General features: G+C 36.5%; 3 protein-coding genes across 12 annotated transcripts in view; 1 reads left to right on the top strand and 2 right to left on the bottom strand.

Moving 5' to 3' along the window:
• Positions 1–15,777, bottom strand: part of RALGAPA1 (Ral GTPase activating protein catalytic subunit alpha 1) — a 277,367-nt gene that overhangs the window by 71,639 nt on the left and 189,951 nt on the right. For all 10 annotated transcript variants that reach the window (XM_050798088.1, XM_050798091.1, XM_050798093.1 and 7 more), the window contains one exon: positions 2,222–2,345. In XM_050798088.1, coding sequence (XP_050654045.1) covers positions 2,222–2,345 — 124 coding nt within the window. The remainder of the gene's footprint in view (positions 1–2,221; positions 2,346–15,777) is intronic.
• Positions 1–15,777, bottom strand: part of NFKBIA (NFKB inhibitor alpha) — a 327,260-nt gene that overhangs the window by 206,594 nt on the left and 104,889 nt on the right. The window lies entirely within an intron of this gene.
• The window catches only part of BRMS1L (BRMS1 like transcriptional repressor), a 261,816-nt gene continuing 255,638 nt past the window's right edge, over positions 9,600–15,777 (top strand). Inside the window, exon 1 of the mRNA XM_050798127.1 lies at positions 9,600–9,603. The gene's annotated coding sequence lies outside the window, so the exon portion shown is untranslated. The remainder of the gene's footprint in view (positions 9,604–15,777) is intronic.

Raw genomic sequence — 15,777 nt, 5'->3', positions numbered from 1 at the left:
TCACCTCTGTTGGGTAAAAAAGTATATTACCTTTGACAAATAAGTAAAGAGGCATACAGAGCTTAAATAACTCACTTAAGGTAAAACAGCAGGTTAATATGATCCATAAATCCCATTACTGGGTATTTATTCAAAGAAAAGGAAATCAGTATATCAAAGCGATACCTGCACTGCCATATTTATTGCAGCTTTACTCACAACAGCCAAGATATGGAAACAACCTAAATATCCATCAACAGATGACTGAATAAAGAAAATGTGGTATGTATCACAATGCAATACTATTCAGTCATAAAAAGGAATGGAATCCTATCATTTGCAGAAGCATGGATGGAATTGGAGGTCATTATGTTAAGACAAATAAACCAGACACAGAAAGACAAACATTACATGTTCTCACTCAGATGTGGGAGCTAAAAAAGTTGATCTCATGGAGGTAACAAATAGAATGACAGTTACCAGAGGCTGGTGAAGGTGGTGGTTGTGGTGTGGAGATGAAGATAGGCTGGCTAACGAAGACAAAACATATAGTGAAATAGAAGGAATAAGCCCTACAGTTCAATAGCACATTAGCATGACTATAGTTAACAACAAAATGTTGTTTATTTCAAAATAGTTAGAAGAGGAGATTTGAAATGTTTCCAACACAAATGATAAATGTTTGAAGTGATGGGTATCCTAAATATCCTGAACTGATCACTACACATTGTATGCACTTATCAAAATTATATGTTCCACATAAATATGTACAATTATTATGCAGCAATAAAAATTTTTAAAAGAAATGAAGTCAGTAAAAACATACTGATTTAAATACTACCAACAACCACCTTGACCTAACTGACATACCTAGTTCATTACACTCAATAACTACAGAATATACACTTTTTTTCAAGGGAATAGGGTACCTATACTGAGATACATTATATTTCAAAATACTGAAATCTTACAGAGTATATTCTGTAATCACAATGGGATAGAATTAGGTATCAATAATGACATCTAGAAAAAACTCACATATTTTGAAATAAAACTACACATTTATAAATAAGCTATGTATCCCAAGGAAAAAATCATAAAAAAATAGGTTAGATTAGCCATAAAAATATATACAAAACACTAAAGGCTTACATATCAGACACTGTGAACGGCACTGGGAATTTAAAAAAAAAGAAAAATCACTGAGATAAAAGTGCCTGCCCTCTACAAGCTTATAGTCTAATGCAGTGCTCTTTAACAATTTTGCACATATACTCTCTACAGCAATTTTGGGAAGCTATTAAATTGAAAACTATAATAAAAATTTTCATAAAAAATTTAAATGGTTGCCAAGGATACAATTTCCAGTATACTATATAATAAATATATGTGCTTTAAATATATTTTCATCAAAATCTTGGAGCTACAGATTTGGCTGATTCAATACATGCAAAGTGTCTGGTATTAAATTGATCACAAGCCAATCAGCCACATCAGATTTACTTTCTGTTCTAGAACATGTCTGATACTTCATTTTTCAATTCAAATAAACATATTCATCCAAATCCTTATGACAAATACCTACCTTCTGAGTTATAATTCTAAGATAGACAGATTTGGTACAGGAATCTTGACATGGGTTGGTTTCTTGAATGACATAAAGTATAACACCTTTCAAAATTTCTTCTTTTGCTGGCAGGGACTTTCTCCTAAAAGTATATCCACTAGAACTGTCTATTTTGTTGGTGCTAAAACCCTCTGGGACACTGTACGATTTGGGGTGGGTGAGTAGTATGCCTTTCTTTTACAAAGTAAATGAGAGACAAGAGACTGCAGAAGGGTTTTCTGGCATTAGTTTTGGTAAACTTGAGGATCTGGAAGCTAATTTCCTCAAAACTATGTATACCCACATATTCCTGGAAAGCCTTTGTGTAGCCATAAGGTCCTAGTTTGAAGACCACCAGTCCAGTGGTCACAGCTGTAAGGAAAATCCAGATCTTATAAACCTATGAGTTTAGTACTCTTTCACAATATACTGTCTCATAAAATAGTCAACACCTTTCCTTTCAAAGTCCCAACTGCTGCTGTATGTGCAGACAAAATGGAAGGCAGAAACAATAACAAATTAGTTGTTAAGCTGTTGTATCTCCTAAAATAATACTTCTATAATAAGCTAGGAAAAAAAAAAGAAAAAAACTTATGCTTCCAAATATAAATATTTCGTATAATTTAAAAATAATACCTCCCAACCAAGACCAGCTACAAAATCTTCATATGCTTGACTTCCTCCTGTATTGGTGAGAATGGAGTGTTTGTCTTCTTGTCCTTCAGCAACATAAAATACTGCAATCTTGTGTGTCTCTCGGCTATAAAACAAAAGATTACACCACTCGTTTAATCACCATTTTATCTACTCATTCATCCAACAATTAAGTTCTATGTACAAAGTATGTAGCAATAAAAAGATTAAAAAGGATTAGATCTTATAGTCTACAGAAGGAGATACAAATGCAACGTAAGTAAAAAATTACTATAAAATTGCCATTGGAATCAAAGACAGGCATGATCATTTTTGACTGCAGAAACAGAAACTTAAAGAAGATAAAATTGAGTTAGATGAAGGTAAGAAAGATTCGACAAATGAAGAGAAAGAGCATCAGGAAGGACACATAGGTGTGAATACATAAAGCATCTCAAGAATTGTCTGTTTTGCAATGTAGCCGAATCCCATGGTTGAAGGGACTACATTTTAGAACTAGGTAGGAGTACAGAGATGAGTGAGAAAGGATCCAATCCTTCAAAGTACTTACAATGTAGAAGAAACACCCACAGTTAAGTGTTGTTTAACAACAGGGATACATTCTGAGAAATGTGTCTTTAGGCAATTCTGTTATTGTATGAACATTATAGATGTACTCACATAAACCTAGATGGTATAGACTACTACACAACCTTGGCTATCAGGTATAGCCTATTGTTGCTAAGCTACAAATCTGTACAACATGTTACTGTAGGAATACTGTAGGCAATTGTAACATATTGTTAAGTATTTGTGTATATAAATATACATAAACAAAAAGGGTGCAGCAAAAACAAGGTATTCTAATCTTATGAGACTACTGTCGTATATGTGGTCCAACGTTGATGAAAGCATAGTTATGCAGTTTGTTTACAAATATAAAACTGTATGGAGTAACAGCCAAGTTCTTAGACATTTTATTTTTAGTTCTCTCTAAAATTAAAAGTGTTCATAAAAGCACATTTCTTGTTTGAAATTTAGCTTTACAATTTGGCTTTCCAAACTAACTAAGTCATGCTACATTTACTTTAGGTTGATTTAACAAAGCTTGGGTTAAAAAACTTTAAGACCATTAGTAAAGTTTTCACTACTATATCATGTAGGAATTAAAAAAAAAAAAAAAAAAAAAACCCTGCAACAACAACAACAACAAGTAAATAAGAATTAAACTTCTTTAAAAAATGGAGTCTGACAACCGAATTTTCCCACACATCTGGAGCAAGTTACCAAATCATGATAGTAGGTTCAATATCAGCAAGAAAGATGTTTCAGCTGCTTTCAATAATGGAATATTTTACTTTAGATGATGAGCACATAGGCAAACTTTCAGTGTATCAGATGTGTCATCAGGATATGCTAGTGTAAGCAGTAAAATATGATGTGGGGATGGGGAGACTTCCAAATCTGCAGAATAAGGATCTACACAGCCTCTCTCCCAAGCAAAACACAGCTTATCTGTTGAAAAAATTTAAAACATTATTTAAAGTCCCTGTATACTGTCCTAAAGTCATAGAGCAAACAGGGAAACATTCATTCAAGAAAACTCAGTAAATCTCAGTAACAACACAGAGCTTTTGATATATGAATTACAACTTGTTTCCTTGCCCCACTTCCTCAGCTCAATGTTGCAGAAGTTTTGCCCTGGGCATCCTACTCAGGCCTAGAAGACAGAGGTTCCCTCTCTCTCCAGCTTCCAATCTGGAGCTATGGCTTCCCCATGGAAGAGACAGGTTACTAGAGGCATTTCTCATCCTTCTCCAGCCCCATGTTACAGAAGATCTATTTTAGATAGGTGTGGCTGAAAGAACCAGGTCTCCTCTCCTTCCCTCCCTCTCTTAGGGCAGAAGCTCCAGGAGCAAAACGTTGAGGGTCTCAATCTTCTCCATTCTAGCTTGCTCACAGGGTAGAGATTCTGCCAGGAGAGCGAGCTAAGACCAGGGACTGCCAACTCCTTCCAGGTGCTGACTTGTAGAGTGACCCTGTCACTCCAGGAAAAGCTGATCCGTGACCCCAGGTCAGGTGTAGTGAGAGATAGGTTTTGCCCAGGGTGAAAAGTAGGTTATAAGGACAAAGAACTCTGTAGCAGTTCTGCCGGAAAGGGCTGACATTATTTGCAACAGAGCTTGGAGGAAAGCAATTAAGAGAAGCTGGCAGCCCTATGACAAGCAAAACAGCCAGAACTTTAACAGAATCAGGAAATGAGACAGCCAAGAAGGACCCTTTGGGGAATCACAGTCAATTTTGGAGGTCAAAAACCCTGTGCACATGCACTAGGCTTCACCCAATAAGGAACAATTAGAGTAAAATGTAGGATGGACAGACATGAAAGCATTCCCCAAGTCACACAAAGACTTATTAAAACAAGGTAAATCCTCACTGGCACTGAATAACCTGAACTCAGGGTCGACCCCTGGGAAGCTAAGACTTAAAAATAACATCCAGTCATTCCTTGCAGTCTGGAAGACTGTGTGCATACCCAAAGCTGTACCCTCTTTGGAGTAATCAGGAGTGAACCTTCAAGCTATTAGTCTCCTGGTGAATGTGGGACAAAAAAACAAACACACTCTCAACTGTGATAGCAGTCTCCAAGCCACACACATCCCACAGTAAATGATAAAAATCAAATGGTAAGGGGGGAAAAAAAAATCAAACTGGTAAGGAGGACTAAGCACAAATTTTGACCAATACGTATATGATAATCCAGGGAAGACCCCTCATTAGCCAGGCTAAAAGAAAAACAATTTTTAAAAAATCTGAGCAGGGAGATCAGAGGCTAATTACTGTGGGGAGACCAAGTTGCTAGAAAATAAACAAATGAACAAGCAAACAACAACCAACAATATATTTTTGGATTCAAAGACACAGATAAAGTTGAAGTCAAAGGAATGGAAACAAGTACCATAAAATAGAAACCAAAAGAGCTACAGTGGCTATACTAAAATAAGACTTTAAAACAAAAAATGTTAGAGATACAGATATTTCAAATGATACAAGGTCAATCTAACAGGAAAAGATGAAAATTACAAACATATATGCACCCAAAAACAGAGCCCCAAAATACATGATGCAAAACAAAGACAGAACTGAAGGCAGAAACAGACATTTCCTCAATAATAGTTGAAGATTTTAATATCCCACTTTCAATAATGGACAGAACAACTAGAAAATATCAACAAGGAAACAGAAGACTTGAAAAATAATATGACAACCAAACCTACCTGACATCTACAGAATACTCTATCTTACAGTAGCAAAAACACATTCTTCTCAAGCATATGTGAAACAACTTCCAGGATAGACCATAAAACAAGCCTTGATAAATTTAAACGATTTGAAATCACACAAGGTATATTTTTTATCCACAATGGAATGAAAGTAGAAATCAATGAAAGAAAATTTGGGTAATTCACAAATGTGTGAAAATGTAACAATATACTCCTAAATTACCAGTGGGTCAAAGAATAAATCTCAAGGGAAATGAGAAAATACTTAGAGATGAATGAAAATAAAAAATGAAAATAAAAAGAGAGAATGAATGAAAATGTGGCCTATAAGTAAAGCAGTGCTCATTGGGAAATTTACAGATCTAAATGCCTCTATTAAAAAAGATTTCATTCACTTCCTTTGAGAATGAAAGAAAAAAAAGTTTTAAAAAAGATTTCATACCAATAACCAAACCCTCCACCTTACAAAACTGGCACAGTGATTCATACCTGTAATCCTAGTACTTGCGGAGGCCAAGGTAGAAAAACTGCTTGAGCCGAGGAGTTCGAGACCACCCTAGGCAATACAGTGAGACCCCATCTCTACAAAAAGAAAAAAACCAACTGGGTGTGATGGTGCACACCAGTGGTCCCAGCTACTTGGGGAGGCTAAGATGGGAGGATCACTTGAGCCTGGGAGTTCCAGGCTGCAGTAAGCCATGACTGTGCCATTGCACTCCAGCCTGGGTGACACAGTGAAACCCTGTCTCCAAAAAAAAAAAAAAAAAAAAAAAAAAAAAAAAAAAAGCAACTAAATTCAAAGGAAGCAGAAGAAAGAAAAGAAAATAATAAAGACTACAGTGGAAATAAATAAAACAGAAGAGAAAAACAATAGAGAAAAAAAATCAGTGAACCCAAAAGTTGGCTCTTTAAGATGATCAACAAAATTAGCCATCTTCAGCTAGACTGAGCAATAAAAAAAGACTCAAAATGACTATCAGGAAAGAAAGGACACCACTAAATATTTTACAGGAATAAAAAATATTATAAGGAAATGCTATAAGCCTTTGTATGTCAACAAATTAAATTAGATAAAATGAACAAATTCCAAGAAAGACACAATTTCTTTTTTTTTTTTTTTGAGATGGAGTCTCGCTCTGTCGCCCAGGCTGGAGTGCAGTGGTGCGATCTCTGCTCACTGCAAGCTCCGCTTCCCGGGTTCATGCCATTCTCCTGCCTCAGCCTCCCGAGTAGCTGGGACTACAGGCGCCTGCCACCACACAAGGCTAATTTGTTGTATTTTTAGTAGAGATGGGGTTTCACCATGTTAGCCAGGATGGTTATGATCTCTTGACCTCGTGATCCGCTGCCTCGGCCTCCCAAAGTGCTGGGATTACAGATTCGGCATCCGGCCGAAAGACACAATTTCTAAAACCAACCTTAAAAAGAAACAGAATACCCGAATAGACCTATAACAAATGAAGACTTTGAATTAATAATTTGATTAGAAAGGAAGAAGTAAAAATATCTGACTTGCACATGAGGTGATTTTTTATATAGAAAATCCTAAGGAATCTGCTAAAAAGGCTATTAGAGCTAATAAACAAGTTCAGCAAGGCTGCAAGATATAAGATCAAATATACAAAAACTGAAGTTCTATACACTAGCAATAAACAATCCAAAAACAAAAAACAAAATTTTAAAAATCCTTTTATAATAGCACCAAAAAGAGTAATACTTGAGTATAAATTTACTGTGAAGAGCAAAACTTATATTTTGAAAATTATAAAACACTGTTGAAAGAAATTAAAGATCTACATTTAAAAACACTCATGTTCATGGGCCTAAAGACTTAATATTGTTAAGATGATAGCATCCCCCAAACTGATCTACAGATTTAATGTAATCCCTATCAAAATCCCAGCTGCCTTTGATAATAGAAATTGGCAAGTTTGGCTGAGTGTGGTCGCTCATGCCTGTAATCCCAACACTTTGTGAGGCTGAGGCAGGAGGACTGCTTGAGGCCAGGAGTTTAAGACCAGCCTGGGGCCAGGCATGGTGGCTCACACCTGTAATCCCAGCACTTAGGGAGGCCAAGGCAGGTGGATCATGAGGTCAAGAGATCGAGAGGGCGAGACCATCCTGGCCAACATGGTAAAACCTCATCTCTACTAAAAATACAAAAATTAGCTGGGTGTGGTTGTGTGTGCCTGTAGTCCCAGCTACTCGGGAGGCTGAGGCAGGAGAATCTCTTGAACCCGGGAGGTGGAGGATGCAGTGAGCCCCGAGATCGTGCCACTGCACTCCAGCCTGGCAACAGAGTGAGACTCCAACTCAAAAAAGAAAAAAAAAAAAAAGAAAAAGAAAAATGAAAAACACCCAGCCCAGGCAACACAGTGAGACCCCATCTCTACAAAAAAAAAAAAAAAAAAAAAAAAAAAAAAAAAAAAATTGGCTGGGCATGGTGGCACATGCCTGTAGTCCTAGCTACTGGGGAGAATGAGGTGAGGTGGGAGGATCACTTGAGCCCAGGAATTCCAGGCTGCAGTGAGCTCTGATCATGCCACTGCACTCCAGGCTGGGCAAAAGAGTGAGACTCTATCCCCACTAAAAATAAAAAGAGAAAAAAGGAAAAAAAAAACCCTCTGAAATTGACAAGCTCATCCTAAAATTCACAGGAAAATGTAATAGCCCCAAAATGGCCAAAACAATCTTGAAAAAGAATGGAATTGGAGAACTCATACTTCTTGATTTCAAAACTTGCTATAAAAGTCATCAAAGCACTCATAGTACTGACACAAGATGAGACAAAAATCAGTGGAACAGAATCATGTGATCAGAAATAAACTCATATTTATAGTTAATAGCTTTTTGATAATGGTATCAAGACATTTCAATAAATAGTGTTTTCAACAAATGATACCGGGACAACTAGATAACTACATGAAAAAGAATGAAGTTGGGGCCAGGCACAATGGCTCACACCTGTAATCCCAGCACTTTGGGAGGCTGTTAGGAAGATTGCTGGAGAACAGGAGCTCAGGATCAGCCTAGGCAACAAAATGAGACCTCATCTCTACAAAAATTTAAAAATTGGCCAGGCACGGTGGCATGCGCCTGCAGTCCCAGCTACCTGGGAGGCTGACGCAGGAAGATCACTTGAGCCCAGGAGGTTGAGGCTGCAGTGAGCTGTGACTGCGCCACTGTACTCCAGCCTGGGTGACAGAATGAGACTCTCTTAAAAAAAAAAAAAAAAAATGAAGTCAGATTCTTACACCATATAAAAAATTGAATCAAATGACTCATAAATAAAAAATGTAAGGGCTAAAACTATAAAACTCATTAAAAAAAAAAAAAACCCGAAGGATCTTATATTAGGCAAGGTCTTCTTTTTTTTTTTTGAGACAGAGTCTTGCTCTGTCGCCCAGGCTGGAGTGTAGTGGTGCAATCTTGGCTCACTGCAAGCTCTGCCTCCCAGGTTCACGCCATTCTCCTGCCTCAGCCTCCTAAGTGGCTGGGACTACAGGCACCCACCACCACGCCTAGCTATTTTTTTGTATTTTTAGTAGAGACGGGGTTTCACCATGTTAGCCAGGATGGTCTCGATCTCCTGACCTCGTGATCCGCCCGCCTTGGCCTCCTAAAGTGCTGGGATTATAGGCATGAGCCACCACGCCCGGCCTAGGCAAAGTCTTAAATACAACACAAAAAGCACAAGTGACAAAAGAAAAATAGGCAAACTGAACTTTATCAAAATTAAATTTTTGTGCTATGAATGATACCATCATGAAAGTGAAATGACAATTTACAGAATGAGAAAAAAACTGCAAATCATATATCTGATAAAGAACTTGTATCTAGAACACACATACAAAGGACTTTAAAGTCAGTAGTAAAAGCCCAATTCTATTTTATTTTTTATTTTATTCACTTTTTTTTTTTTTTTTGAGATGGAGTCTCCCTCTGTCATCTAGGCTGGAGTGCAATGGCACAACGTCAGCTCACTGCAGCCTCTGCCTCTTGGGTTCAAGTGATTCTTGTGTCTCAGCCTCCTGCGTAACAGGGATTACAGGTGTGCACCACCATACTTGGCTAATTTTTGCATTTTTAGTAGAGTCGGGGTTTCACTATGTTGGCCAGGCTGGTCTTGAACTCCTGACCTCATGTTATCCGCCCGCCTTGGCCTTCCAAAGTGCTGGGATTACAGGTGTGAGCCTCCATGCCCGGTCACATAACCCAATTTTAAAAATAGGCAAAGACGTTTGTATTATTTTCCTAGGGTTTCTGTAACAAATTATGCAAACTAGGTTGCTCTCAACAAAAAATATTTATTCTCTCACAGTGCTGCATGCTAAAAGTCAGAAATCAAGGCATAGGGCCATGCTCCTTCTAAAGGTTGTAGGGGAGCATCCTTCCTTGCCTCTTCTAATATTCCAGTTGTTGCTGACAATTCTTCAGTATTACTTGGCTTGTGGCTCTATGACTACAATTTCTGCCTCCATCTTTACAAAGGCATCTTTCCTCTGCATGCAGAAGTGTTTCTTCACATGGCTTTCTTATAAGGACACAAGTAATCAGATTTAGGGCCAAATCTAGTACAGTGTGACCTCATCATAACTGAAAACTCTACTTCCAAATTGAACTCTTGAGTTTCAGGGTGGACATGAGATTCTGAGAGAATACTATTCAACCCAGTATACATTTAAATAGACATTTTTTCAAACAACATATACATAGCCAATTATCATAGCAATGAAAAATACTCATGATAAGTCATTAGGGAAATGCAAATCAAAATCATGAGATATTTTAGGCTGATCAAAGCTGTACAGGAAAAAACAATACTAAAAAAGTCCCACAAACTCACAAGATACCACTTCATATCCACTAAGATGAGTATAATAAAAAAGAATGACAATAACAAGTATAGGCTAGGGCATGGAGAGTATGTAACACTCATATATCACTGGTGGGAATGTAAAATGGTACAGCTGGTGTGTAAAACAGTTTGCAGTTCCTCCAATGGTGAAACAGAGAGTTATCATATCATCCAGCAATTCTACTCCTAGGTATATATTCAAAACATGTCCACACAAAAAACTGAACATGAATGTTCACAGCAGCATTATTCATATTAGCCCAAAAGTGAAACCAACTGAAACGTCCATCAACTGATGAATGGATAAACAGATATTTATCAATATAATGAAATGGTTTCTGGTAATAAAAAGAAATAAAGTAGAAACATGCTGCATCATGAATGAACTTTGAAATCATCATGCTAAGCAAGAAAAGCTGCCACAAAAACCCATATATTATTTGATTCCATTTATATGAAGTGTCCAGAATAGGCAAATTTATAGAGACAGAAAGTAGATATGTGTTATCTAGGGATAGGAGGAAAGAAAGGCTGGTGGCTAATGGATACCAGGTTTCTTTTCAGAGGAAGTAAAATAACCTAAAAATTAGATTGGGGTGATAGTTGTACAACCCTGTGAATAAACTAAAAATATGTACCTTTTAAATGAATTAATTGTATTGTAAATTATGTCTCAGTCAAACTATTAAAATTTTAATTTGAAAGCATCATCTATTATGTGTAAATTCTAATTGTGAAAGAAAAGAACTTCTCAGTGTTTTTGCTTTTTCAGGAAAAGGGCTATCAATTAGAGCTTATAAACAATAATTTATAAAATTGGGAAGAGCTGGATAGAAATCTTCATCTAATACTATACAAATTTAAAAGTTGAGAGAAGTATATGTGCCATATAGGAAAAAAACAGAAAATGAATCTTTAAAATGCAATAAAAGAGAAGCAGAGTTCAGCTGCCCTTTATGTCAATTAATCTTTCACTATTCCTTCTTATTTTTCTACTTATTAACTATGGCTGCTAAAATGTCTGTTGTATTGTCATTAGATTAATATGCACCACAATAGTGAATAATGAGGCAAATGTATTAGAAAAAATAATTAAAATTAGTGAACTTGCAACTACAAATGTTCTATAAGAATATGCATAGTACTGGCAAAATATTAGCTCACTACTGGAAACTCAAAGTGACATCTGTCAAGTTTTAAGCATTTCTAAATCCCTGTATATACTTTGCAATAAAATAATAATACGTATCATTTTGTGATTTGAAATTTAAAACTCTGGTGGTTCAACCACAAGGAATAGGAAACAATTGGTCTAGGCAAAGAAAATAATCTATAAATGGTTTAGTGAGGTAAGTCTGCTAACAAAGTAATCTTTCATTTTCTTCCTCCCTAGTCCTCCCTAGACAAGTAATCAGGTTTGTTTGCGGGTTTCCTGGTTTAAGAAAGCTCAAAAGCTGTCTTACCGTCATATAATTAGAATGAATTTTTACTTGAGCTCATTGTATTAAAAAAATATGTAGTTTTCTTTAAAATTATTTTTAAAAAGCAAACAAATAAATGCCACGCATTCATTTAATTTAGTGTATAAAAAAATTCATGCTGCCTCAAGGCAATGTCTCCCCTTCAAGGTATGTATGAGAATGGAGGTTTGTATAAGAATTGAGGTATGTATTCATACCACAATTCATCCAAGGTATGTATGAGAACGGAGGCAGTTTAGCAGGAGCCAAGAAATAAAAAAGGTAATTTAAAGAAACTGAATAGCCAAGATGGCTGGTATGGATTGAGCTCTAGACTGAAGGGTCTGGTCAGGCATTATTAGGGAGTCACTAAAGAGTGTTCTTATGAACATCAAATTTTTATGTTAGAAAGATTATGTCAGTGGTCCAGATTGTCTAGATGGGAAAGAGTCAGGAGATGAGATCCCACAGAGTACTTAGACAGTTGTTAAAACTGTTTTGGAAAGAAGGGATAAGGACATGAATCAATGAGTTGGGAGCCGTAAAGGTAAGAAGAGACATAATTGAGAGATAAGAAGAAGAATGGACATCATGATTATGAAAACCTAAAGGCAAGGGAAAGGAAATGGTCAAATTTGGGTAACTCTCAAAGGGTACTTCTAAACATAAATATGACAATCAGGAGGAAGATCTCATTTTGAAAAGAAATGTGACCTAGAATGATAGTAGAGAGGCAGGTAAAAGAAAAATGAGGGAGATACCTATGTTTTGAAGGTAAGAAACAGAAAATGAACCAGTGAAGACCTGAAATAATCAGAGAATTAGGAGTTGAACTGAGTAATTTTAGTGTCATAGAAGTTGGGGGAGAGGACTTTAAAATGATCGAGAGAATTTTAAAGACAGAATAGATAACAGTATTAGATATTTAGGGGATTTAATATACAATAGATTTTCAGAGCGGTGAAACTATCCTGTGTGATACTCTAATGGTAGATACATGTCAGTACACATTTATCAAAACCAATACAAAGAATGAACCCTAATGTAAACTTTGGACGCTTTCAGACGCTAATGTAAGATGTAAATAATAGGGGAAACTGTACAGGGGGAATGGAGAATATATGAAAACTCTGTACTTTCCTATCAGTTCTTTTGTAAATCTAAACACCACACACACCTATGAAGTTAAATTTAAGTTTAATTAGGTAAATGAACGAGGCTGGTGAGGACTAAAAGAACTTTAGACTTGCCGGGCGCGGTGGCTCAAGCCTGTAATCCCAGCACTTTGGGAGGCCGAGACGGGCGGATCACGAGGTCAGGAGATCGAGACCATCCTGGTTAACACGGTGAAACCCCGTCTCTACTAAAAAATACAAAAAACTAGCCGGCCGAGGTGGCGGAGGCCTGTAGTCCCAGCTACTCGGGAGGCGGAGGCAGGAGAATGGCGTGAACCTGGGAGGCGGAGCTTGCAGTGAGCTGAGATCCGGCCACTGCACTCCAGCCTGGGTGACAGCGCGAGACTCCGTCTCAAAAAAAAAAAAAAAAAAGAACTTTAGACTTGATGGTCAGGATACTAACCTTCAGAAAGACAGTTTCAATATAGCAGTAGAGGTAGGAGCTATATTGTTCTGAGGTAAGCAAGACAGAAAAAGCGATATGATTCCTGTTCCCAAGGACTTGACCATCTAGTACCAAGATAAACTGTTATGGAGAACAATCAGAATTGAGAACCCACAGACTACTTAGAGAGTTCTTATAATCGTCTTGGAAAGAATAAGAATAGCTAAACAATAATGATAATAATAACTATGCAATATGATAAATGCTATGACAGGGACATGTTGCAGGGTTCTGTGAAAGCATATGGAAGGAGATTCAAACATAGTCTGGGAAGGAAGGTGAAGCATAGGAGTAGATTAATGTAAAGCTTTCCATGTAAAGTGATGTTTAAGCTGAGACTTCAAGAATGGACAAGAGGGGGACTGGGAGTGGTGGCTCACACCTATAATCCCAGCACTTTGGGAGGCTGAGGTGGGCGGATCACCTAAGGCCAGGAGTTACAGACCAGTCTGGCCAACATGGTGAAACCCCGTCTCTACTAAAAATACAAAACTTAGGTCGGGCACAGTGGCTCATGCCTGTAATCCCAGCACTTTGGGAGGCCAAGGCAGACAGATCACTTGAGGTCAGGAGTTCGAGACCAGCCTGGCCAATATGGTGAAACCCCATCTCTACTAAAAATACAAAAATTAGCCAGGCGTGGTGGCGCATGCCTGTAATCCCAGCTACTCAGGAGGCTGAGGCAAGAGAATTACCTGAACCCTGAAGGCAGAGGCTGCAGTGACCTGATATGTCATTGCGCTCCAGCCTCAGTGACAATAGCAAAACTCTGTCCTGTGGGGCGGGGGGCGGAGAGGGGTGTGGAATTTACAGCCTAAGATTATTTCATTGTTAAAGAATAAAACAAAGATACATAGAAGTCAATTCCAGATATAAGAAAAGGAAATAAACTTTATAAAAAAGAAAAAAACAAAACAGAAAATAATGAGTTAGAAACAGAACATAACAGAATGTAACAAATTAGGATCTGTTTCTTTGAAAAGACTAAGCAGATTGTCTGCATCAACAAAATTAAAAAAAAACACAAAAACAAAAATGAAAAAGGAAATCTAATAAAAATTATAACACCATGTATGAATCTCTACTAGTATCTATTTAGAAGTCTCAATGAAATGGATTTTTAGAAAATAGAAAACAAACAAAAAAAGTAAAATTTCCCCAAGAACTAAAAGAAAACCTGAGAAGAGTAATAAGATGAAACAAACTGAAAGAAAAATTAGAAATTTTATGATTTCTTCCAAAATTTTAAGCAACAGGTAATATTCATGTTATGAAGCTGGGTATAACCTCAATTCTAAAACCATAACAGGAATAGGACAAAAAATAATTACATAATCTGCTAATAGTAGACTATACCTGAACTCAAAATGAAATTCTGGCAAATCTACCACAATGGGAAGCCAAAAGATCAGGCAGGGTTTACCTCAAAAATGCAAATATCATTTGATATTAGCAGTCTAGTGATATTAAAATGCAATATACACCAATTAGTTAAAAAACCAAAACTATATGAAAATTTGAATAGATGCTGAAAATAATTTTGATATAATTTAACATCGTTTCCATATAAGAACTCCTAGAAAACAGGGTACTTTCTCAGCATAATAAAAATTATCTTTTTAAAACTAATAACTAGTATCTTCCTTAAGGATGAAATAGAAGAGTTGTTTTCATTAAAATCAGCAAAGACAAGGATGTCCACTGTTACTATACTATTAAACACTATCCTGAAAGTTCTGGTCAGTGCAATAAGACATGATATAAGCAAAAACAAGCATAACTACTAGAAAAGAGATTATCTGTAGATAATGATTACATATTTAGACAAATCCTGAGACAGACAATAGAATGTTTAAAATCAATAAGAGAATTCACTTCAGTGTTTGTAAACTAAATATTAAAAATAGAAAAACCTAGAAAATGTAATGGGGGAAAAATCCTATTCAGAATATCAACAAAACAATAAAACACCTAGAAATATACAAACAAGCAATGTCTGGGTCTCAGAATAAATGAAAATATACTATAATTATGAATGGGAAGACTGATGATTATAATGGTGCTCTGCTTTTTCTACATGAGAGTTTAATTGAAAATCCAATAAAATACCAATGGGATTTTTTTTCCTGAAAAACAGCAGCATAATTTTAAATGTATCTGGAAGTATAAGTAGGTGAGAATATCAAAGAAAAGAGGAATAATGTGTGTGATGGGGTGAAGAAGAAGACTTGGTCTATCAGATATTAAAATATATTATAAAGCTATATTAAACAGTGTAATAGTTACACAAAAATGATAGACAAATCTAACCAGAAGACTAAGTGTTAGAAGGAGCAA

The sequence above is a fragment of the Macaca thibetana genome, chromosome 7 (assembly GCF_024542745.1).
Source record: "Macaca thibetana thibetana isolate TM-01 chromosome 7, ASM2454274v1, whole genome shotgun sequence".
NCBI classification, from domain to species: Eukaryota; Metazoa; Chordata; class Mammalia; order Primates; family Cercopithecidae; genus Macaca; species Macaca thibetana.
This window is presented reverse-complemented; position numbering and strand designations above follow the sequence as displayed.